At 40.5% G+C, this 25,860-nt stretch overlaps 2 protein-coding genes across 2 annotated transcripts in view; one reads left to right on the top strand and one right to left on the bottom strand.

Annotated features, from left to right (window-relative positions):
- Positions 1–25,860, top strand: part of LOC308401934 (uncharacterized protein) — a 565,304-nt gene that overhangs the window by 62,504 nt on the left and 476,940 nt on the right. The gene's annotated exons all lie outside the window — the stretch shown is intronic.
- LOC308403240 (copine-9-like) overlaps positions 1–25,860 on the bottom strand; it is a 204,516-nt gene that overhangs the window by 19,586 nt on the left and 159,070 nt on the right. The window contains exons 16-18 of the mRNA XM_080892508.1: positions 18,660–18,787; positions 6,116–6,218; positions 4,180–4,237 (exon numbers count right to left, since the gene is read on the bottom strand). Coding sequence (XP_080748634.1) covers positions 4,180–4,237; positions 6,116–6,218; positions 18,660–18,787 — 289 coding nt within the window. The remainder of the gene's footprint in view (positions 1–4,179; positions 4,238–6,115; positions 6,219–18,659; positions 18,788–25,860) is intronic.

Here is a 25,860-nt window from a genome sequence, read left to right as displayed (position 1 = left end):
AGCTGACCACAGTTTTCACCAGCATCTTCAATGCCTCCCTGGCCCAGCAGGTAGTCCCCACCTGCTTTAAAACATCAGTGACTGTTCTGATCCCTAAGAACACCCGCCCAGCCAGCCTAAATGATTATCGCCCAGTGGCCCTAACATCTGTAGTGATGAAATGTTTTGAAAGGCTCATGAAACCCTTTATTAGTTCTTTCCTCCCTCCCGACTTGGACTCATTGCAGTTTGCATACCGGACAAATAGATCCACTGGAGATGCTGTAGCACAGGTCCTGCACACCACACTGAGCCATCTAGATGAGGGACGTGGAAACTATGTGAGAATGCTGTTTATAGACTACAGCTCAGCATTCAACACCATAGTGCCCCACATCCTTACGGATAAGCTCCGGGATCTGGGATTCAGCACATCCTTGTGCAGGTGGATTCACAGCTTTTTGACTGCGAGACCACAGTCGGTGAGAATAGGGGATGTGTACTCTCATACCCTTTCACTGAACATAGGGGCCCCCCAGGGATGTGTGCTTAGCCCTCTTCTTTATTCCCTCTACACCGCGGACTGCACGGCCAGATACCCCACTAACTCCATTGTGAAGTTCGCTGACGACACAGTGGTGGTAGGACTCATCTCCGGGAATGACGAGAGGGCCTACCGAAGCGAGGTGGACGGATTAGCAAAGTGGTGTGTGGCAAACCACCTCTCCATGAATATCAGCAAAACAAAGGAGATGGTGATTGATTTTAGGAGACAGAGAGGCGAGAAAACTCACACCCCAATTCAGATCAATGGAAACCCTGTGGAGAAAGTCTCTAATTTTAAATACCTCGGTGTTTATATCAAAGAGGACCTTAATTGGAACACACATACGGACTTCCTCACCAGCAAAGGCAGACAGCGCCTCTATCATCTGAGGCGTTTAAAGAGGTTTAAGATCTCCAAGAACATCCAGAGGAGATTCTACACCGGGGTCATTGAGAGCATCCTGTGTAATAACATCACGGTGTGGTACGGGAACTGCACAGTACAGCAACAGAAAGCCCTGCAGAGGGTCGTGCGCACAGCTGAACGCACTATGGGAACATCTTTACCAACACTGCAGGACATCTACGCTGAAAGGTGCAGATCCCGGGCCATCAGGATCACTAACGACTCCAGCCATCCCGCTTACAAACTGTTCAGGCCACTGAGGTCAGGGAAACGCCTCTGTAGCCTGAAAACAAGAACTGAAAGGTTCAGGAGGAGTTTTTACCCACAAACAGTGAGACTCCTCAATCAAAACACAAATCGGACAACATGATGGACAATTCCATACACAGTATATAATTTTCCTTTGAGTTTTATCCTTATTTTTATTTGTATTTTATCATATACATCTGTATTTATGTAAATACGTACACTATAGCTCTTAACTATTACAGCGTAATATTTTGCACGATATTATACATTTTTATACTTTTATATAGATATTTTTTATTATAAGTTTAGTAAGATGCACAGTCGGGGGGGGGAGTACTTTTTAGCCGGAAAAAACATTTCACTGTGTGTTGTACTAGTTATAACTACATGTGACAAATAAATAAAGAATTGAAAGGTGTTTTGCCTGATAGCCTAAATCAAGCCTGTATAAGCCTGTATCTTCCCAAAAAAGATAAAAACCCTTTGGAATGTGGATCCTACAGGCCGATTTCACTCCTGAATTCAGACTATAAAATACTAGCGAAGGTTTTGGCCAACCGATTGGAAAAAGTTTTACCCAACATAATCTCTTCAGATCAGACTGGTTTTATTAAAACAGGCACTCCTTTTTTAGTATTCGTCGACTACTTAATATAATGTACACCCCCAGCCAAGCTGCTTCCGAATGCCTTCTCTCCATGGATGCGGAGAAGGCTTTCGATCGAGTAGAATGGGAATATCTATTTGAGGCCTTGCAAAGATTTGGGTTTGGAAGTTTCCCCCTCAGCCCCCTCCTTTTTGTATTAGCTATTGAGCCGTTGGCAATAGCTATATGAAGTAGTCATGTTATTCAAGGCATTTCGCGATATGGCACTGAGCAAAAACTAAAAATCTCTCTATGCCGATGATCTCCTGCTGTTTGTGTCCAAGGCTGAGGTAACAATTCCCTACATTCTTGAACTTTTTGATACATTTGGGCTTGTGTCAGGCTATAAATTGAATCTACACAAGAGTGAATTACTGCCTCTAAATATGCCTCTTTCCACATTAGCGAACATTACTGTTCCCTTCAAGACTGCAACGCACAGTTTTGTCTATCTAGGCATAACTGTGATGAAAAACTTCAGTGATCTCTTTAAAGAAATTTTTACTAAGTTACACCTCAGTATGCAACAAGACTTGTCAAAATGGTCGCCGCTTCCTCTCTCGTTAGTTGGGAGAGTGAATGTAGTTAAAATGTCTGTATTACCCAGATATCTTTATCTGTTTCAAAGCCTCCCTATATACATTCCGAATGCTTATTTTAAGAAATTGGACTCTGCAATTACATCATACCTTTGGAACAATAAGAAACCACGTTTGCATAAAACACATCTGCAAAAGTCAAAGCAAGACGGAGGCCTGGCTCTACCGAATTTCTGTTATTATTACTGTGCTGTTACGCTGTCTGACCTACTGGCTGCACTATCAGCACGATTGCAGCGGACCCGTATGGGTAGAAATGGAGAAGCTCTCTTCTGGTTCTTTCTTGCTATTGTCTGTCGTAGGTGCATCTATCCCGTTACCCAAAAGCCTGACAATTGAGAATCCTGTAGTTAATAATATTATCCAGATTTGCTTTCAGTTTAGAAAACATTTTAATCTTCTGAAGATGTGCTTAGGCAGCCCAGTAGCTTCCAACTATGTTTATTTCCCCTTCAATGTCTGATGCCACATTTCAGGGCTAGCAGAGGCGAGGGCTGAGATCTTTAAAAGATCGTTTGCCTCATTTGAACAGCTGACTAATAAATACAACTTACCCCCCTCTCGTTTTTTTAGGTATCTACAAATACGACACTTTCTTTCAGGCTCTATCCCAGGGTTCCCAAATAAACCCCTAATGATGTAATGGATGACATTATGTGTTTTAACCCAGCTAAGAAAAAGGCCATATCATCAATACTTGTTCTGATTTTGCGCCTGGGTTCTTCTTCTATGTCTGCAATTAAGCGATCCTGCTGAAGCAGACTGGGGCAATGTTTTAAGTAATATTCACTCGTCCTCCATGTGTGCAAGACATTGCCTTCTGCAGTTTAAAATAGTGCATAGGGTCCATCTCAGCAAATCGAAATTGGCAAAGATGTATCCTCTGATTGACCCAACGTGCGAAAGATGTAAATTGGCAGAGGCCACCTTGTTTTGGTCCTGTCCCAAAATACAAAAGTTCTGGACGGATGTCTGTGAGGCTTTGTCCAAGACCAAAAATAAAAAATGTGAACCTGCTCTGTGAAGCACACACACACACACACACACACACACACACACACACACACACACACACACACACACACACACACACACACACACACACACACACACACACACACACACATTTCTATTTGCTTCAGTCAGCTTTACAGCAGTCACAGGACATTTTCTTCAGGAAATGCTCCGCCGTGATTAACCAAAAACATTTAAGAACATGAGGAACAGGAGGAAAAGGAGGAAATAAGGAAAATCTCTGATCTCGTTTGGAACCACATGTCTGTAATTTTTTTTTCTCTCAAGAGCCCAAATTTAATTATTTCTTGTAATGTCCTGGAGCCATTTGACTTTTCATGCCGGTTTGTATTTGGTATTCATTTTAAATAGGTTGGGTTTTCCACTGGGACATTTTTATCTCCTTGGATGTACTGAGGCTGACATTTTCTGTGGGTTACTACAGCTCCATTTTAAATGATTAAACCATGTGGAGAACTGAATGATATTACAGACATATACTGTAAGTAGGAACCAATGAGGTTTGTGCCCTGGAATACAAACTATATAGGCTGGAATGTTCTTTGCTCCTGCAAGGTTGGTTTTAACAGTTGGTTTTAACAGTGCTACATAATGGAGCACAGCAAAGAAACAGATGCTCGATTGTATTTGTGAAACAAATAATGACGTCTCTGACATGTATCTGTCAGCGTGAAAGTACTCAGCACATCCCCTCTTCCATGTCACACACAAGTACTTACCATCAAACTCAGCAGGGCCCACTCCTACTATGATGACAGACATTGGCAGAGAGGCTGCCTGTGGAAGGAGCATAGAATGAATACGAGACAGATTACAGTTCCCCCACTCCTTGAAAGACAGTTTTACACAGTAATGCAGCAATATACAGAATGGCATACCAGTGAAAAGCTAGCTTTACCTGATACAGTTTGACTGAACTTCAGTTGTGGGTTTTTTTTTCCAGAACATTATGGAATTAGTACCAGTCTTTGTCTCTGCCTGTTTCTCTTACTTCTGCAGTAGCATCTAATTTAAGTCCAATACAAACACATTTTGTCGATCAGACACTTGGTAGTTAACCACAGTATGTGTAAATCAAAATATTTTCCATCCATCCAGCCATCTGTTCTCTTCCATTAACTTCACAAAAAGCCAGTCTGCCTGGGGTAACACAGAGAATACTTACATTCCATATTTCCGTTATTATTCGTTTTAATATTGATCAGTACAACTTTGAGATTCTCTACATTGCATGCTAGTCATGGCAATGGTTAAACTAACTACCTAGTTGATCCCTAATAATTTAGACACATACACATACCAATAAAAAAAAACTGTGTGATCAGATAGAGGAAGTGGCTGACATCTAGAAGTCCTACCAGTGGTTGGACAAAGTTGGATTGAAAGACAGCACAGAGGCACTGATCATAGCAGCACAAGAACAAGCTCTGAGCACAAGGACCATAGAGGCTGGGGTCTATCACACCAGGTAAGACCCCAGGTGCAGGCTGTGTAAAGATGCCTCTGAGACAATCCAGCACATAACAGCAAAAACATCAGTGCCGAGCATAGCCTGGAAGTCCTGAAGTGATAATGGGATATGTGCCCCAGGATGGTTGGGAATGACCGAATAAGATCCCGTGGGACTTCCAAATACAGACGGACAAACTAGTAATGTCCAACCAACCGGAAAGAGAAGTGGTGGACAAGCAGAGGAAGACAGGTGTAGTAATAGATCTATCTATACCAAATGATAGCAAAAAGAAGAAGAAGGAAAACGAGAAACTCAAGAAATACCAAAGGCTGAGAGAGGAGCTCAAGAAGATATGGAGGGTGAAGGCAAAAGTGGTGCTTGTGGTAAACAAGGCAGTGACCTGGGCAAGTGGCTCCAGCATATCTCAGGAATGACATCCGAGATCTCTGTCCAGAAGAGCGCAGTCCTGGGAACAGCAAAGATACTGTGCAGAACCCTGAAGCTCTCAGGCCTCTGGTACTCCACATGTACTCCTCCAAGTGTGATTTGAGGCAAGCCTGACTTTGTTTATGTCAGCGCTTACAGCTGTGACTGGTAAGTCTACATGAGGTAATCAACTTCTGACTTTTTCCTCCTCTTCTTTTTCCCCCCATTTTTTAAAATTTCTGTTCATATTTGAGCCACGATTGAGCCGGGCTCAAGAGTTGGGAGTTCGCCTTGTAATCGGAAGGTTGCCGGTTCGAGCCCTGGCTTGGACAGTCTCGGTCGTTGTGTCCTTGGGCGAGACACTTCACCCGTTGCCTACTGGTGGTGGTCAGAGGGTGGTCCGAGGGCCCGGTGGCACCAGTGTCCGGCAGCCTAGCTTCTGTCAGGGTGGCTGTGGCTACAATGTAGCTTACCATCACCAGTGTGTGAATGTGTGGATGACTGGATGTGTGAAGCGCTTTGGGGTCCTTAGGGACTAGTAAAGCACTATACAAATACAGGCCAGGCCATTTTAAATCTAAAGGACTTCTGAAAAAGCAGGCACTTTCTTACTAACAAACACTTTTCAGATTTGATAGCTGCGTTCATCACAGTATATGCTATTATACAAGACTTTACACATCATATCACCTGTCTTGGGTTGATGTGGATCCCACTGATGTGCTGCCTCTACATTCAATTAAATGTTCTGTGTGTAGTGTGCTATGTATACTCACATTGACAACTGCCTCTTTAGTCTGAGCCATGTCTGAGATGACGCCGTCTGTGATCATCAGCAGCACAAAGTACTGTGAGCCATCAGTCACTTCTGCAGCACTCCTTACAGCATAAAACACACAAACATGCAAATGTTAGGCCCCGAACATGTTCCATGCACACATGCCTGAGCAAAACTGTTGCTTTGGTTAAAATAACCAACAGATAATATTGTTTTATGTGCATGGGATATGGGCATGTTCAACTATGGCTGATCACCAATAGAGGCTTTGAAGGAAATGCAAAATCAGATGTAACTTTCTCTGGTTTTTTTGCTCTCAGTTGCAAAGTACCTGCTCAGAAGTATGATACTTCAGGTGACTAAAGTGTGTGAGATCAAACTTTGAAAGTTCCTGCATTTGTGCACGTATGTCTAACATGTTTTGGGTCTTATGATTTATTTGTGTACATAGATATGCACTTTGGTATGTTATCATACATCACTGATGTGGTGGTATTAAGTACTGCAGGTGTGCTGTGTTCAATATCTGTGTGAAAAAGTGATCCAAGCATGAAACAGCAGTATCCAACCAAGTTCTTTTAATCAAATGAGTGAAACTGCAGTCGATCGGAAAATTGCTGAAGTGACTTAAATAAATATAGACATTAGTATGATATACTCTAGCGCAGGGGTGCCCAATCCCGGTCCTCGAGAACTACTGTCCTGCAGCTTTTAGATGCATCCTTGTTCCCACACACCCGAATCAAATGAATGGCTTGTTATCAGGCCTTTGCCAAACATGATGGCATGCTGAAGAGGTAATCAAACCATTTGATTCAGCTGTGTTGGAGTAGGGATGCATCTAAAAGCTGCAGGATAGTAGCTCTCGAGGACTGGGATTGGGCAGCCCTGCTCTAGCGGAAGTCCCGTGATAGTCTAAATACAAAATTTGAGACCACAGCCAGATATACTCTGCAGTAATATCTTTATTGCACAGGAGGTGGTCAGTGAAGAAGGGAAAACATTTTACCTCCTTATTTGTTTAATATTGTGATAGGATGTGGGAAGGAAGGGTCTAACCCAAACCAAAAAGTGACTGAAACCACAGTCTTTATAAAAAAAAAAAAAAGATTCCAAGCCCCCCACATTTTTGTTTTTTGTTTTTTTATAGTGGCCATAATCCTTTTTGTAGAATTTCTGACATTAATCTCAGAATTCCGATGATTTTCTGGAATTCTGGGGAAAAAAAGATCTCCCCCATTGTTTTTCAGTGTAACTAATTCTCCTCCAATCTGGGAATGTCAGATTTCTGAAATTATTTTGTCAGAATTCAGATTTTTTTCTGATAATTCTGAGAATAATATAAAAATTCTGAAATTCTAAGAAAAAAAAAGTCAGAATTCTGAGAGAAAAAACTCTGACTTTTCTTCCTTAAAATTCTGAAAATAAATAAATAAATAAATAAATAAATAAATAAATAAATAAATAAATAAATAAAAATTCCATCCACCTCCATTGTTTTTTTTACATCCAGCATACAAAACATTTGAGATGACAGACCCACTTACACAGTAGGCTAGTATGTGTAAATGGGTATTCATATGGTTTATAAATGTACTTACTTAATTTAGTTTTTTAATTTAGTAAAAGTAGCCTTTTTTAACCCTCTGAGGTCTAAATCGTCACAGCCCCGACTCTAGCCTGGAATCCTTATGTTTTGGAGACAAGCCAAAATGACTTTTTAGGAAAAACATGTGTTTCAGTTACATTTTTTTAATCTTCTGATTGACAAGACTCAGCAGGATATTTTCTTAAAGTTATATTTTCCCATAGCATTACGTCACATAAAATCATGACTTTAAACTCACCAAAATGTTAACCCTCTGAGGTCAAAGTCATCACTGAGGATGACTCCAACTCTAAACTTATACTAACAGAATACATGATTTTAGTTTGCATACAAGACTCAAAACTTGAAATAATAAGAAAAAACTTCCAACTTGCACACAAATTATTTTCATTTTCTCAAAAGATGAGCTTTTGCTTTTCTCCAAAACCTAGGACTAGGGTTTGGGCCTACGGTTTGGGTTGTCACTGATGAAAACTTAGAGGGTTAATGTGTCTAGTGTTAACACAGGAGTATGCTTCAACAAAAGCATCTTTAATGAAAGGCACCAAAAACATCTTAGTATTTTATTAACTTGGCATCATTTAAACTTTGGGGAATTTTTGTAGAGCTTTTTGTTTAAGCACCAGAATATACATAAAATATGCTTCAGTGAGGAATCTTTTCTTAAAAAGATGATTGTGAATTATCTCAAGTCTGCAAAATGCAAATATCCAATTTTCTCACTTGAAGGAAAAAGTTGTTGACTAGTTTTCCTGTTTTGTCCTTCCACTATTTTTTTTGCCTGAGAAATGCTGATAACACACTGCCCATTTTATACCCAGCATCACTATAATATACTTTTATTAAATATTCACACCTTTTAAAAGAACGACTCATACAGCGTCACCAGAGTAAAAAGTTTGGGACTAACTTAGAGCTTAGACTTTTAGAAAGTTTGTTAATATGGCCCCAAAAGTCAACAACAAAAAATTATTGTTGGGAAACAATTTTCTAGACAGTGTGCAAAAAGATGAAGTTCTATCTTAATGCACAACATGCCTCTCTTTCACATCATATAATGCTTCCTGAAACTGCATTATGCTGATGTGGAACACTTCCCAGCATATTAAAAAGTGACCCTTAAAGCGTTCCCAGTGCCTTAAAATATAAACACCAACGATCAGTGTCTGACAAGCTGAGATCAAGAACTCATTGTTTAAGCTACCCATTTATTTTTTCAAATAATATTTTTCATCTATGAAGCTCACTCATCTGCATCACTACCACTTTCCCACACAGTCAATCTCCACATTGGCATCATGACTCTAGAACAGTCATCATCCTGTCTGGCTTCTTTGAGCCAATCAGCCTCCACCTTGATTGGTTTAAATCTGTGCTCTCTGCCATTCTCCCTTTTAGACTCTCATTCATGCAGCCCACCTTCTCCCCATCTCCATATCGCCTCAGAGCTCCATCCAAACCTCAGGCTGCATCCTCACCAACACCAGTGTCTAGACTCCGGGGAGTCCTGTTCTAAACCCTGTCACTGCTGGGATTGCGTTCAGCCATGATGGATCATCAGAGTGTGCCTGTCTGCTGCATCCCTCTCTTTATGTCCTCTTGTCTTAACATCCATGGATTTAGTTTTTTCTGGTTCTCGCTCTTAACTTCTGCTTGCAGCCCTGCTTTTTCCTTTTCTGTCTCTGTGGAATAAAGTGTGTAAACAGGTAAAACAATGAAACCTGAGAACAAGATAATGTCAGGAAGACCTGAAGTTATTCTCCAATTCTCAATTCTTGACTTTGTTTTCATTGCCATTTCTTCCGTATATCTTTAAGGATTCTGTCACTACTATGTCTCGCTGTTTTGCTCCTGAAGTCTATGTTATCTTGGTGATGACATAGGTTTCAGAAGCTTCAAAGCATTAAACTGTACCTGCATCCTTCAGTACAAAAGATTTATATTATAGATCATCAGTCTATATAATTTATGTATCTGTTAGAATTGTTACTCTTTTGTCCCCTGAATACTAAGATTTAGGATCTCATAATGTGGAGTGTGTGGGATGAGGACTCGAAATGCAGGATACCAAGACCAAGTTTAACAAAAATGTCATGTTTATTGTGTGGCAAGCAGGAGATTGGACCCAAACGCAAGACTCAGAACACAGAGGGATGAACTAAAAGAGGCAGCTTTTAATGTATGTCAAAATACAGGAAACAGAACATAATAACTAGAAACTAGGAGACTAAACTTGGAAACAGAGAAGGAAGAACGAAGAAGCTGGAGACTAGGAGTTTACCAAGTTAAACCAGGAAAGTAGCACACAGCAATGAGAGGGTATAACAGGGCAGAGGAAGGGGAAGACTGAGGACTAAAATACACAGGTAGGATAACGAGAGGGTGGGTAACAAGTGGAAACACAGCTGGGACTAATCAGACGTAACCAGACAGGGGAAAAGCAAAACTCAAAACACTGAACACAGGAACTATCAAAGTATTGCTATCAAAGTAAAACAGGAAACATGGGACAGGCACAGAGGCACGGACTTGAGACTGAACAGAGTGAACACGGAGCGCATGGACAGGAGTGACATGAGACACGACTGACTGTGGAACAAGAAAATAAACATGGAGAGAACTAAACCTACACTAAATATGAGGGGCACAGGAACAAAACCCAAGAAATACTAGAGAACTTAGGGAGCTAGAAATACAAAACAGAAACCAAAACACTAACAGTGAAAAACCATGTTGAAATCAAAGATTAATAATAACATAAAACACAGGGTCACCGGCCCAGTGACAAAGAACCATAAACATGACCAAAAACAGGGAGCAGGAAAGGCCAACAAACAATAAATGACAACTGAGGTAGTCAGCCCAGCTCCTGAGCAGAGTAGGACAGTTCAGGGTGTCAACCTAGAGGAGGAACTCGGAGGTTGGCCTGGACACAGAGCAGGGGGGTATTCAATTTAGTCCTTTGCATTCTTTTGGCAGCCGAAAAAGACTGGGCTCAGAGTGGTCAAAATTCGAAAAATGATCTTTATTTTACATTTCCGGGAACGGCGACCGAGCACACAAAGACATTGTGGGTGATTTTAACATCCATGTAGATGCTAAAAATGACAGCCTCAACATGGCATTTAGTCTGTTATTAGACTCAATTGGCTTCTCTCAAAATGTAAAAGAACCCACCCACCACTTTAATCACACTCTAGATCTTGTTTTAACATATGGCATAGAAACTGAACATTTAACAGTGTTTCCTGAAAACCCTCTCCTGTCTGATCATTTCCTGATAACATTTACTTTTACAATAATTGATTACACAGCGGTGGAGAGTAGACTTTATCACAGTAGATGTCTTTCTGAAAGCGCTGTAACTAAGTTTAAGAATATAATCCACCCACTGTTATCATCTTCAATGCCCTGTACCAACACAGAGCAGAGCAGCTATCTGAACGCTGCTCCAACAGAGGTCGATTATCTTGTTAATAATTTCACCTCCTCACTACGTACGACTCTGGATACTGTAGCTCCTGTGAAAACTAAGGTCTCTAATCAGAAGTACCTGACTCCGTGGTATAATTCTCAAACACGTACCCTAAAGCAGATGACTCGTAATCTGGAGAGGAAATGGCGTGTCACAAATTTAGAGGATCATCATTTAGCCTGGAGAAATAGTTTGCTGCTTTATAAGAAAGCCCTCCGCAAAGCCAGAACATCTTACTATTCATCACTGATTGAAGAAAATAAGAATAACCCCCAGGTTTCTCTTCAGCACTGTAGCCAGGCTGACAAACAGTCAGAGCTCTTGTGAGCCAACCATCCCTTTAACGTCAACTAGTAATGACTTCATGAACTTCTTCACAAATAAAATTTTAATCATTAGAGGAAAAATTACCAGTAATCATCCCACAGATGTAATATTATCTACAGCTACTCTTAGTACCATTGATGTTAAGTTAGACTCTTTTTCTCCAATTGATCTTTCTGAGTTAACTTCAATAATTACTTCCTCCAAGCCATCAACGTGTCTTGTAGACCCCATTCCTACAAAACTGCTCAAAGAAGTCCTGCCATTAATTAATTCTTCGATCTTAAATATGATCAACCTATCTCTAATAATCGGCTATGTACCACAGGCCTTCAAGCTGGCTGTAGTTAAACCTTTACTCAAAAAGCATCTCTAGACCCAGCAGTCTTAGCTAATTATAGGCCAATCTCCAACCTTCCTTTATATCAAACATCCTTGAAAGAGTAGTTGTCAAACAGCTAACAGATCATCTGCAGAGGAATGGTTTATTTGAAGAGTTTTAGTCAGGTTTCAGAGCTCAGCACAGCACAGAAACAGCTTTAGTGAAGGTTACAAATGATCTTCTTATGGCCTCTGACAGTGGACTCATCTCTGTGCTTGTCCTGCTAGACCTTAGTGCAGCATTCGATACTGTCGACCATAATATCCTATTAGAGCGATTAGAACATGCTGTAGGTATTACAGGTACTGCAGTGGTTTGTATCATATCTATCTAATAGACTCCACAGGGTTCAGTGCTAGGGCCAATTCTGTTTACATTATACATGCTTCCCTTAGGCAGCATCATTAGAAGACATAGCATCCATTTTCACTGCTATGCAGATGACACCCAGCTCTATCTGTCCATGAAGCCAGATAACACACACCAATTAGTTAAACTGCAGGAATGTCTTAAAGACATAAAGACCTGGATGGCCGCTAACTTTCTGCTTCTTAATTCAGATCAAACTGAGGTTATTGTACTCGGCCCTGAAAATCTTAGAAATATGGTATCTAACCAGATTCTTACTCTGGATGGCATTACCTTGGCCTCCAGTAACACTGTGAGGAACCTTGGAGTCATTTTTGACCAGGACATGTCCTTCAATGCACATATTAAACAAATATGTAAGACTGCGTTCTTCCATTTGCGCAACGTCTCTAAAATTAGAAATATCCTGTCTCAGAGTGATGCTGAAAAACTAGTTCATGCATTTATTACTTCCAGGCTGGACTACTGTAACTCATTATTATCAGGATGTCCAAAAAACTCCCTGAAAAGCCTTCAGCTAATCCAAAATGCTGCAGCAAGAGTACTGACAGGGACTAGAAAGAGAGAGCAGATTTCTCCTGTTTTGGCTTCCCTTCATTGGCTTCCTGTTAAATCCAGAATTGAATTCAAAATTCTGCTCCTCACATACAAGGTCTTAAATAATCAGGCCCCATCTTATCTTAATGACCTTGTAGTACCATATCACCCTATTAGAGCACTTCGCTCTCGCTCTGCAGGCCTACTTGTTGTTCCTAGAGTATTTAAAAGTAGAATGGGAGGCAGAGCCTTCAGTTTTCAGGCCCCTCTTCTGTGGAACCAGCTTCCAGTTTGGATTCGGGAGACAGACACTATCTCTACTTTTAAGATTAGGCTTCAAACTTTCCTTTTTGCTAAAGCATATAGTTAGAGCTGGACCAGGTGACCCTCCCTTAGTTATGCTGCAATAGACGTAGGCTGCCGGGGCATTCCCATGATGCATTGAGTTTTTCCTTTCCAGTCACCTTTCTCACTCACTATGTATTAACAGACCTCTCTGCATTCAATCATATCTGTTGTTAACCTCTGTCTCTCTTCCACAGCATGTCTTTTATCCTGTCTTCCTTCTCTCACCCCAACAGGTCACAGCAGATGGCCCCGCCCCTCCCTGAGCCTGGTTCTGCCGGAGGTTTCTTCCTGTTAAAATGGAGTTTTTCCTTCCCACTGTCGCCAAAGTGCTTGCTCATAGGGGGGTCATATGATTGTTGGGTTTTTCTCTGTATCTATGAAGCGCCTTGAGGCGACTTTTGTTGTGATTTGGCGCTATATAAATAAAATTGAATTGAATTGAATTGAATTGAAGCTCAGGTCTGAAAGCAGCAGCAGCCAGCATGGTTATATATATATATATTTCCACAGCACGTCACACACTCTAAGTTTCACTTTCTGTCTGCACCTCCTGTGCTCTGCAAAAGCATGCAGTTTCCTGTGAGGGAAGGAACAAAGATCTTCTGGTGAATGCAGTGAAGACCCTCCATAGGTTGGACTCAAGGCCAGAAGAGGTGATGGAGTGCCTCCAAAGGCTTGTCAAGCAGCTGGCATTTGTGGAGATGACAGTACCCTTTATTTGCTTGGCAGGTGACTGTCGTTGACACTGGCAGTGGAGAAGGGGCCTCTTAGGAGGCTTGGCAGGGGGGTGGCAACAACAGAAATGAAGATCTCTGGTACTTGGTGGGAGTCTGGCAGCGATGAAAAAGGCAGAGCAGATGGGTTCACTCTCGAGACTAGGTAGAGTGCGGGTATTGGTGAAGCAGGGCAGGGAACCAGCCGCTGAGGAGTGGCCAAGCACAAGCTCAAGAAGGCCAACTGTGAAAGCAGTATGCCTGTAGAGGCCTGGCTGGAGGCTGAGATGGAACAAAGGCGGTGAAAACAAAATAAGTCCACAGACCAAAGATAAAGGGAGGCCATCTTGGGTAAAACAAGATCTAACGGCTCAAGCAGCTTGGGACACTTTGGCTCAAGCTCAAACACTTTGGCACCCTCTGAAGACACTAGAGGCTCGGGATATGCAGGGCACACAGGCACCCTGGGCTGGGGCCGTGGCACACTGGACACAATGGCGCAGCATCACCTCAGACTCAAGATATTAAAACCACTCTGCCAGCGCAGAAACCAGGAACAAAGTCTCTGGGCTGGCCGGTTCAGATAGCTTATGGCTAACCAGCTTGGGGTTCACAGGACGCTCAGTGTGAGTGGATTTACAGGATACTCAGAGGACTAAGTCATATGAGGAGCTACCAGATGAAATACCATACCTAACCCTTGGGCAAAACAGCCCTTAAAGGATCCTATTCATGGTGCAGGAACAGGCTGGGGCCTACTGACTTTCCTCCTTTGAGCAGGGATTGACCTGGCCTGGTCGAAACCTGGCCTTAGCTGATCCAGGCGGAGAAGCAGGCAGCCTTCATTGCAGCGATGGATGTAGTCCTGGTGTCAGTCACCCTCGGAGAAGTCCCTTTGCATGTCCATCCATAAATCGATTAATCCACTAATTCGTCCTTCCATCTGTCCATTCAGTCACTAGCTGTTCCCTGCTCTTTTAAACTAAGGAGTTATAGAGAGCAAGGCAAATGTTTCTTCAAAAGCAGTTTATATAACTTTATTTAACCCTTTGATATATACCACTTAGCTGAATAAAATAAAAAACCCTCATGTTTAGCGTATCATTCATTGCCTGCAATAATAACACTGTTGTTCTAATAAGAGCAACTGTGTGTGACTATAAGTAGTTATGTACATATGGATTACACCATTAATGTTCCTCCTCTGCTCTCTATCTTCATCACTATTCTTAACCTCCCACATAGATAACAATGAAGAAGTAGTGGGTGAAGAGGTGATGGAAGATGAGGACACAGAGGAGGAGCAGCATGAGCAAGCACTAGAAAGGGAGGAAAAAGAGCACGGTGATTTTTTTGAACTGCAGTAAATAATAGATAGCAGCAAAAAGAAATGGAAACAGATGGGAGAGTGAGGAAGACAAAGAACAAATAGAGAAGACAGAAGTAAAAGAATGCATCAAAGAAAAAGTGCAAATGAAAAAGAACGTGTGAGTACAGGAAGTGAGATTAAAAGAGAGAATGCATTTTCTGTTCTTTTTCTAAACGGTTGGCAGTTTTGAATCTCACAGCTTAACAGTACTGCTATACTCATTTGATTATGCAACCACAATCACACTTAACTGGGACAGGATATGATTGCTTTATATGAGGACTAAAAATACAATAGTGGGCAATAAACAACCACAATCCATTAAAAACATAACACGAGCTGTAGTTTTGCTGTAGAAAAGTTTCAAAATCCAATTTGTTCCTAAATGATCTGGTAGACTATGATGCAGGATTAAGGGGGAGGATAATGCGGATACGCAGTTGTTCAGAGGATGTTGAAAAACAATAAAAATCACAGTGTCTGACACATAGGCCTTAAATATTTCATGAGAAAACTGTATTAACAGTTAAATGGAAAGACAAAATAAAAATCTTAATTAGGTACAGTTATTGAAGAAAAGTAGGCCACCTACATATTGTATCTACAGAAGCTACTCAGACATGAAAATTTACGCCATGAAGCTCCTGGTCACAATTTCTATGCTAATACTAATGCCCATCTGCAACACTTTGTGGTTTGCCATTTTGTGGTTGATAAATGCTTCCACTCCAATAATGCCAGGTACACGTACAGCTGATCATGGAATGTCTAGGAGGGAACAAATTGTACAGTGTGTTGCAGAGTTGTCATCTCATTAAGGTACCATGCAAGAATTTTGTGAGTTCTTTGGAGCAATCTGTTCTTTCACAAATGTTTGGTGCTTGAATTTATCCCCCACACCCCATCCCTGCCCACCCACCTCACCAATCTGAGCCATGTAACCCTCATCACTCAGGTCACTCACATACAGGCTCTATACTCAGACCAAGGCCTTCCAAGCACTTTGCTCTCTGTGCCTTTCTCTTGTTTTGTACATGTTCCTCTAGTTTGTATATTTCCTCTTGAATGTATAAATCTCTTCTGTTTGTTATTTTTTCCTGATGTCCTGTACATTTCGTGTGGAGCACCCATAATTTTATTGTTCATGTATAATGGCAATGAAGGGCTATTCTATTCTACTCTATTCTATTCTATTCCTGTGGTAATGCAACTGAAAACTGCTGAATTTAAGATGATTTGACTTTTGTCCGTATAGTGTGCACGCCAAACACAATTTCCCACTGAAGGAAAAACGTGTAATGCCTGTATATATTTTTTTAATTGTTATTTTTTTCTGTTTGCTGGTATTGCTATCACCTAACTGCCAAAAATGCTCATGTAGTGCCATTATTGTTTTAGCTTGTGGTGCGGATTTTTTTTTAGTTTGTTGCTATAAATACAGTGTTTACTTACATTTTATCCTTCTTTAAAGTTACTTTTCAGTTTCACTTTCTTACAGTTACGTTTAGGCATCAAAAGGAGAAAAATTTATTTGAGTTTCACAAAATACGCACGAATAAATTAAATTAATGTAACTACTGTGTGGAGTTTATTAATGTAGCCAGTTATTAAGATACAATGGAAAAAATCCAAATGAGCAAAACCTCTTTCCTCAAATTATATTATCCACTCAGGCACTCCTGATGAAATCGATTCATCACGGCTCACTAAGTCTGACAAGTCCCAATACTCCTGGTGTCATCTGTGTCCTAATGCGAGTCCTAATCTGTTTTCACTTATTTCAGTTATCTCTCATGTGGACGTAAAAACCCTCTATAAAGATTCTAAATGTCCATATTGGAAGCTCTTCCACTGATAATAAGAAACAACTATTTATTTCTCAAAAAAGAGAGAAAAGCATAATGGGGATCAGGAATGGAAGTGTGCATCGGGATCTAGCAATTATAACTTTAGTCAAAATATAGACATTTAAACCTGCCAGCATAAAGTTGCTTAGTCTGTTGCTCAGAGACAAACACATGTAACTGCACGTACCATGAGTGGATGGAAATGCTTCAAAAGGGGCCTCAGAATCCTTCAGCTTTTAAGATTTTTTTTTGTATAAAAGTGAAGCCGGTGATAAATCGGTACATCCATCAATGAGCTGTAGAAATTACAGCTATAATTGAATTGGTAAACAAGTTACGTGTTGCACAAATCTTTCACTCTTTAAAAGCTATTTTTTTTTATTTATTCATCAAAAGATAAACTATACAAAGGCAAATATTTCACCATGAACTCCATTTAAATCTCTAACCCTATAAGGCAAAATTTAAAATATAAGTTAACTAATAAATTATGGTTCGATTTTAATTATAGTGAATTAGTTCCAGCTGTGCTGTACACTTTAATGACTAAACATTTATATAGAGTTTATTTTAATTCAAAACATTTGTTTATTTGTTTTTACTTCAGTAAAAGTTCATTATTATAGAATGTACATACAAGTATATAAGTATAGGATGTAGTTGATAATCAGCATTTGGGTTGTTGTTTATCACAGATCCAAGTACCTGTCAGAAAAAGCTCTATAACATTGTTCTTGTCTCTTTATGAAAACTATTATGATTTGTAAATAAGCTAATATATAAACTTATCAAACTACAATTAAAAGAACTTTAATTGTAAATAAATATTTGAGCAGTGACAACAGGCAACAGAAAGATGTGTCCTTCCCCTGTGGTCAGCAGGCTGGAGACCAGAGTGAGGGATCTACAATAGGCAGAACTACAGTTAATCCACTGAGCAGGCTGAGAAGTCTTAACTACAAAGCATGAAAACTTAGCAAAACTAGCATGCAGCTGATACCTTCGGATTGCCACACAGAAAAGCGTGATTGATCACTCCGTAGAACACATCTCCACTGCTCTAGAGTCCAGTGGCGGTGTGCTTAACACCACTGCATCTGACACTTCTCATTGCCCATGGTGATGTAAGGCCCAAATGAAGCTGCTTGGCTGCTCGATTCCATGGAGTCACATGAAGTTTAGAGGTCTGTACCGATTGGCTCTGCAGGAAGTTAGCGCCTCAGCATCCACTGATCCCCGCTGTGTGGCCTTCCACTTCATGGCTGAATTAGTGTCATTTCCAATCGTGTCCACTTAGTTATAATACCCCTAACAGTTGACTATAGAGTGTTGATTGTTGGGGTTTTCTCTCTGTTATTGTAGGATCTTTGCCTTACTAAGATATATATACTCGTGTAAAGTGCCTCGGGGTGACTGTTGTAACTTGGCTATAAATAAAACTTAATTGACTTGAATATGAAGTTATTATGGGCCCTTTGGGTGAGTTTGAATGTAAAAAGTATTCCTGCATGAGAAGATATTTCTGTCTTACAATGAGAGAATGTGTGTGAGTAAAGCTTTGTCTCTCACCGAGCCACTTGGTTGATGACAGGAGCAAAGTTGGTTGGACCATACAGCTGAACAGTTCGCAGGCTCTGAAAGTAAGCCTCTAGTACACCTTCAATGCCAACACAGTTTGGGTTCTCGGAGTTAAAGTTCTGCAGAGAAGAAAATTCACTTTGTGAGGGAACATTCATACTGACGCCAACATTCAATGACTTACCTTTACGTCCTTATATTTAAATTTTATAGCACTCTAACCCCAAGGGGATAAAGTAGAATATTTTTCTACTGGTTTGACTGGCAATTTCATCTGTATGGTCTCCTCAAAAGCTAATTATCTTTGTTTACATACTGCTGATGTACATAGCTATTATTCACCATACACTATAGCTTGAGAAGCAACCAATAATCAATACACACACACACACACACACACACACACACACACACACACACACACACACACACACACACACACACACACACACACACACACACACACACACACACACATCATAGAGAAAACGTCTCCTCAGTTTTGCTTTTGTTCCTTTGTATTACTTTTACTTTTGTAAATTCTCAGTTCATCACTGTGCACCTCACATTTATTCACACAAACATTTTAACCCAGTAAAATTAATCAACCTCTTCCTGATCTCTACTCCTGTCTAAAACAAATTCTCCTTGGTCAGAATATTATTATGATCCCACCTTCACAAACGGACTTACTGACCCTGTGATGAATGGCAGATTCTATGTGAACTGTGTTCTGTTCAAGTTTAGCCTCCAGATTTTCTATTGTGGGAGTTGCGTATTCTGTGCTTCAACCTTTGCTCGTGCTGCACCCTGCAAGGTTCCTGTCCTCAGAGGACATGCAAGAGGTATATAAAGTAAGAAAGTTATTAGTTACTAGGAATAATTCACGAGGTGATTAATGAATACAAGAATATGTTTTGCTTTCCTGCTACACACTGAATTTGTATTATGATTTTATTCTGGTGCATTTTAAGTGTTTGTTTACCAATGCAGGTCCTTGGTGCTCTGTTGTTGCTGAAATTCTCCTTTTATAATATTATTCATATTGACATTGCAGGGAAACTTCCTAAGCCAAATAGAGTGGAATTATCCAACATGAATACAGACCTCTATCCAGTTAGTATAAAAAAACTGCAGTCATTCAGACTGTATGTCGCCTCATTTTATCCTCATTCAGCATTTGTAGATACTCGAGTGTTAGTGGCACATTATTGAAATGCTGACATTTCCTTTGCAGTGACCTGATGTAGTAGTTACTTACAGCTAATCATCTCTTTCTTTCCAAAGCTCTGAGGCCTTCTGCTATCTGTCCCCAAGACTATACTTTTTAATTATTTCCACTGAGACTGAAGTTTCTGTTTAATAATATAGTTTTATTTAAAGGAAGTAAAACTGTTTCTTAGATTGTGTTAATTAAGCTCTAACATAACTTTTTATTATAGTTTTAACTCTGACTCCACTGCATTTTGTCTGGGACGGTTCATATTATATTTGTTATTTTGCAGATTTTAACATAAATCTACTAACATATGATACTTTATTACTATAGCTAAAGATATCCAGCAGAATAAAAGACATTTAAATCATCTCCGGCTGCAACATTAAATTTATGTACATATTAGTGAGTCAGTGATTATGATCCAATAACATAATGGATCCAACTCAAAGACACAACATTTAACACTGGAAACAGATTAGCTATAAAACTAGTATTAAGTACATTACTATTATTAAGCCTTTCAACAATAAACAGCTTGTTTCTAGATATGGGATCATGCAGGTAAGAAAACTGGCAGGCTGACAGTGGGTAAAGGACCACTATGAGGTCCATTATAGCTATAGCTCATACTGATAAGAACAAGAAATACTTTATTTATCCCAAGTTGGGTTATTTTTAAATGATTTCTTTTAAATTATTTAATGAAATTTCAATTTATATCTATAAATTAAATGACTTTAATACAGACAATTGTTCTACATCAGAACCCGGTGTTACTTAGTTTGCTATATTTTGGGTTTACTGTAATGCTCTTTCATTTTGGCCATTAGCTTGGGCTTGATGGTCTGAGCCCTGAAGCAGTGTCCTTGTGAAAGACACTGGGGTCCCTGCTCAAAGTTTCAGATTGTCCTCATTGGTTGCACTTTAAATAACCAAATATGGGCATTTAGTCAGTTTAAAAAATGTAAAAAAAAAAAAAAATCCCATTGACTTGCTGTTCAGTAACTGACCCAATGATCTGTCCTACATAAGTCGTCTTTTATAAGACCAAATGCTAACACTTTGCAGTTGACAATAGTTGCCTCAGTGTGGCGTGGGTCTGGGATTTGTCACGCTGAGGTGAACTCTAATTGGGAAAGCTGATTGAATGGCTGCTCACGTGGAAATGAGAGAAAGTTATGCAAAGTGTGCTGACACTCACTCGCACACCTCTGATTTCTGACTGGGAGAGAGCCAAGGGGATCTTGGGACTTGACAAAACTTGACAGTTTCAGGTCAGAAAAAACTCGAGTAAGAAATATTTCCAGTGCACTAATGAAAGACCTGAGGCATGTCATTGGGATGTTTACTCCCATATAAAAAGATCTGGTAATAATACGGTTTTCTTAAACCCTCCTACTAATCTTTGCCTGCAGCCTTAGAACAACAAAAAGACTCCTTTTCCGTGTTTACTTCCTACCCACTTTGCTCTGAATTTCTTCTAAACTAGGAGACCACTTTCTGGAATCACAGCACACGTGATTGTTTTTTCCTTTCTCTGCTTTCACACTGTTAGCATTGCCATCCTGTTGGTGGACAATGCTGAGCTAAGCTGTCCTTCTGTAAAATGTCATTCACTGTAGCTGCCTGTCTGTTTACGCTATTATTTTTCCATCAGTCCCAAACCATCAAACACATGAACTTTTCTCTCAGCGTGATTCACTGTGTTTTTTACCCTCCTACCTTTTGTTCCTTCTCTCTGCTTTAGTCATCAGCTTCACAAGACTACTCCACAATGTTTATAACTGGAGAATTATACAAGCCCTCTTTCCATTGACTGAACAAGTTGTTCCAGATTATATTGCTGCATGATGTTTCATGCATTGTGAGGGATAATTTGAGCTCACCAGGTACATTATCTTACTCATTTAAATGTTAATTTGAATGCTAATTAGAACCGTTAATCCATGATTATAAATGATGATAAATAACTTCATGAAATGTCCTCTGGATATCCTGAGCTGGCAGCGTGGATCCAGACTTTAGAAAGCGTGCCGATTTGACAGCTCACAAAATCAAACACACTTATGATTACTCTCGACACTGGCTGTGTGCCCCTCATTTTGTTGAATCAGAAGTTTCAGTTTAAACTGCAATTTAGTTTCTTAATCAGAGATATCTTAGTTTGTTGTAACTATCACAAAGACATCACATATTTGGTTTTTGAATGATCTTAGCGTCATTGAGAATGATCACCAACTAGCAGTATTAGAGTGAATGGCTGGAATGAGAATTTGCCCCTCTGAGTCTGACATCATGATTTTCAGTCAAAAAGGAATGGAGTACCCACTCCGGGTTGGGATGACTCACTGCCTCACGGGCGACCGTGGCTCAGGGGGTTGGGAATCGCATCTGTAACCGGAAGGTCGCCGGTTCGATCCCTGGGCTCTCTGTCCTGGTCGTTGTGTCCCTGGGCAAGACACTTTACCCTACTTGCCTACTGGTGTTGGCCAGAGGGGCCGATGGCGCGATATGGCAGCCTCGCTTCTGTCAGTCTGCCCCAGGGCAGCTGTGGCTACAACTGTAGCTTGCCTCCACCAGTGTATGAATGTGAGAGTGAATGAATAGTGGTATTGTAAAGCGCTTTGGGTGCCTTGAAAAGCGCTATATAAATCCAATCCATTATTATTATCATTAAGTTCAGCTTTCTCTGGCTGTTGTTCATTAGCTAAGGAAAAGTTGAGCATGAGATGGAAAGAAAGTGGCACGGGATCTACAGTAAAGATGATGCTGTATTATAATGTTATGGTAAAATGACAGCTGAAGCTCTTAATTTACTGGTCAGTCTATGGCCGTGACAAGTAGTGACCATAGATCACTATTATGTTTAGTGACAAGAAGTACAAAATCACAGAAACAAGTGTCAGTAATTAGCTCCCTACAATGTGGGCTTTATAGATAATTGGGTAACCTTCTGGGGGAAACCTGGTCTTGTTAGGAGAGACGGCATCCATCCCACTTTGGATGGAGCAGCTCTCATTTCTAGAAACCTGCCTAAATTAAAGCCCCTAAAACTTGACTATCCAGAGTTGGGACCAGGAAGCTGAGTTGCAGTCTTACACGCCTCTCTGCAGCTTAACTCCTCCTGTTTTCTCCCAAAACACCATCCCCATAGAGACTGTGTCAGCTCCCAAACAGACAAAAAACAAACTAAAAACCAGCAAAAAATGATTTAAACATAAAAAAATCCCAAAGACAGAACAATACAGTATCCACATCTGCACCGCAGAATAAAACAGTGAAATGTGGATTATTAAACATTAGGTCTCTCTCCTCCAAGTCTCTGTTAGTACATGACTTAATAATTGATCAACAAATCAATTTACTCTGCCTTACAGAAACCTGGTTGCAGCAGGAAGATTATCTTAGTTTAAATGAATCAACACCCCCGAGTAGGGATGGGTATCGTTTAGGTTTTGTCCGATACTGGTGCCAAACCGGTACTTTTGAAACGCTGCCGGTGCTTAAAGAATGGAGAACACAAAATTGGTCCTAAAACCTCTCATGTTCAGCTGTTTTTTTGTAAAAAGATAACAATGTTAGCCTTTTCTGCAGCTATGGGGCATATATGGCATCACTCTTGGCTGGAAGCAGTGCTTAAACAATGGAAAAAACACAAACTTTGTCCAAAAACCTCTCATGTTTAACTGTTTTCCACTTTTTCTTTGGTCATTTTAGCCTTTTTGGCCAGGGTGAAGGGAGTATCTGCCATCAAACAAGAGGACAGCCGCATGTAGCCATGATGATGTTTGCTAGTTCACCTTACATGCATTAATGTAATAACGTGGTTAGCCTACTCAACGTAAATTACACACGAACAACATTAAGCTACTCACTCAGAGAAGAACGGCTGCTGCTGCATCATCATCCTCATCATTTCTGCTACACTGGCAGGGCTAGGGGCCAGGACTCTCCTCTTTGGGTTTTTGGGGGATGTTGCTAACTCCGGGTCAGATAACAGGCACCACACCCGCAGTAGATGTGCTCGGTGTGAGGTCTCGCAGCAAGCTATCAAATACGGCGCATTTCTCGGCTTTTAAAAAAAACGCTATGCGTCGCCAGGTGTTTCATCGGATTTGAGGTGTTACCTCCTTTGACAGTATCACAGTATCAGCTTAAAGCACTTGTTGCTGCTGAGTTTGCATCTTTTGCTGTGAAGTACAGCCAGACTTTGACCGCTTTGCCTTGGGCATTTTTAATCTGTAGCTCTGCTCTAACTGAACGTACGTACCTGGCCCCGCCTACTATCCTCAGAAACGTAAAATGATTGGCTAGAAGTGTATCACAGCTCAGGAAAAAAAAGCACCGAAATAAAGCACCGAAATGTGCGCTGCTTTTCGGTCTGGTTACTACCGTTTATGTCAGAACATGGCACCGGACACCGGTACCCATCCCTACCCCCGAGTCATTCTAACTACCAGAAATCTTGAAGCACAGGCTGAGGGGGCGGTGTGGCAGCAATTTTTCACACCAGCCTTTCAATCAACCAAAGACCAAGACAGACTTTTAATTCATTTGAAAGCCTGATGCTTAGCCTCGTCCACCCCAGCTGTAAAACTCAGAAACCAGTCTTACTTGTTATCATCTATCGTCCACCTGGGCCTTACACAGAGTTTCTGTCTGATTTCTCAGACATTTTATCTAATTTAGTTCTGAGCTCAGATAAAATAATTATTGTGGGTGATTTTAACATCCATGTAGATGCTAAAAATGACAGCCTCAACATGGCATTTAATCTGTTATTAGACTCAATTGGCTTCTCTCAAAATGTAAAAGAACCCACCCACCACTTTAATCACACTCTAGATCTTGTTTTAACATATGGCATAGAAACTGAACATTTAACAGTGTTTCCTGAAAACCCTCTCCTGTCTGATCATTTCCTGATAACATTTACATTTACAATAATTGATTACACAGCGGTGGAGAGTAGACTTTATCACAGTAGATGTCTTTCTTAAAGCGCTGTAACTAAGTTTAAGAATATAATCCGTACGACTCTGGATACTGTAGCTCCTGTGAAAACTAAGGTCTCTAATCAGAAGTACCTGACTCCGTGGTATAATTCTCAAACACGTAGCCTAAAGCAGATGACTCGTAAGCTGGAGAGGAAATGGCGTGTCACAAATTTAGAGGATCATCATTTAGCCTGGAGAAATAGTTTGCTGCTTTATAAGAAAGCCCTCCACAAAGCCAGAACATCTTACTATTCATCACTGATTGAAGAAAATAAGAACAACCCCAGGTTTCTCTTCAGCTCTGTAGCCAGGCTGACAAACAGTCAGAGCTCTGTTGAGCCAACCATCCCTTTAACGTTAACTAGTAATGACTTCATGGACTTCTTCACCAATAAAATTTCAACCATTAGAGAAAAAATTTATCATAATTATCTCGCAGATGTAATATTATCTAAAACTGCTCAAAGAAGTCCTGCCATTAATTAATGCTTCAATATCAAATATGATCAACCTTTCTCTAATAATCGGCTATATAGTCTAAGGAGCTCAGAAAGAAAAGCGTCTGGACTTCTTTAAGCAGCTTGAAGACATTTCACGTCTCATCCGAGAAACTTCTTCAGTTCTAATGTCAAATGGTGGAGAGTCCCAGATTTAAGCCCTATGGGAGTGTCCCCCAAGAGGGACATGGACCCCATATTGATCCTCTACCTAATCACACGAGCCAAGGTGTGAAAACGGCTGTAGGTCACAATCAGCCAAGGTTTTGGGTGAAGATGGCCTGTATGATCGAGAACCTTCACAGACAATGGCCTATGTACCACAGGCCTTCAAGCTGGCTGTAGTTAAACCTTTACTCAAAAAGCATCTCTAGACCCAGCAGTCTTAGCTAATTATAGGCCAATCTCCAACCTTCCTTTATATCAAACATCCTTGAAAGAGTAGTTGTCAAACAGCTAACAGATCATCTGCAGAGGAA

Source organism: Rhamphochromis sp. 'chilingali', assembly GCF_963969265.1.
Source record: "Rhamphochromis sp. 'chilingali' genome assembly, chromosome: 9".
NCBI lineage: Eukaryota > Metazoa > Chordata > Actinopteri > Cichliformes > Cichlidae > Rhamphochromis > Rhamphochromis sp. 'chilingali'.
The sequence above is the reverse complement of the archived record's forward strand: the minus strand, read 5'-3'. Positions and strand labels throughout refer to the sequence as shown.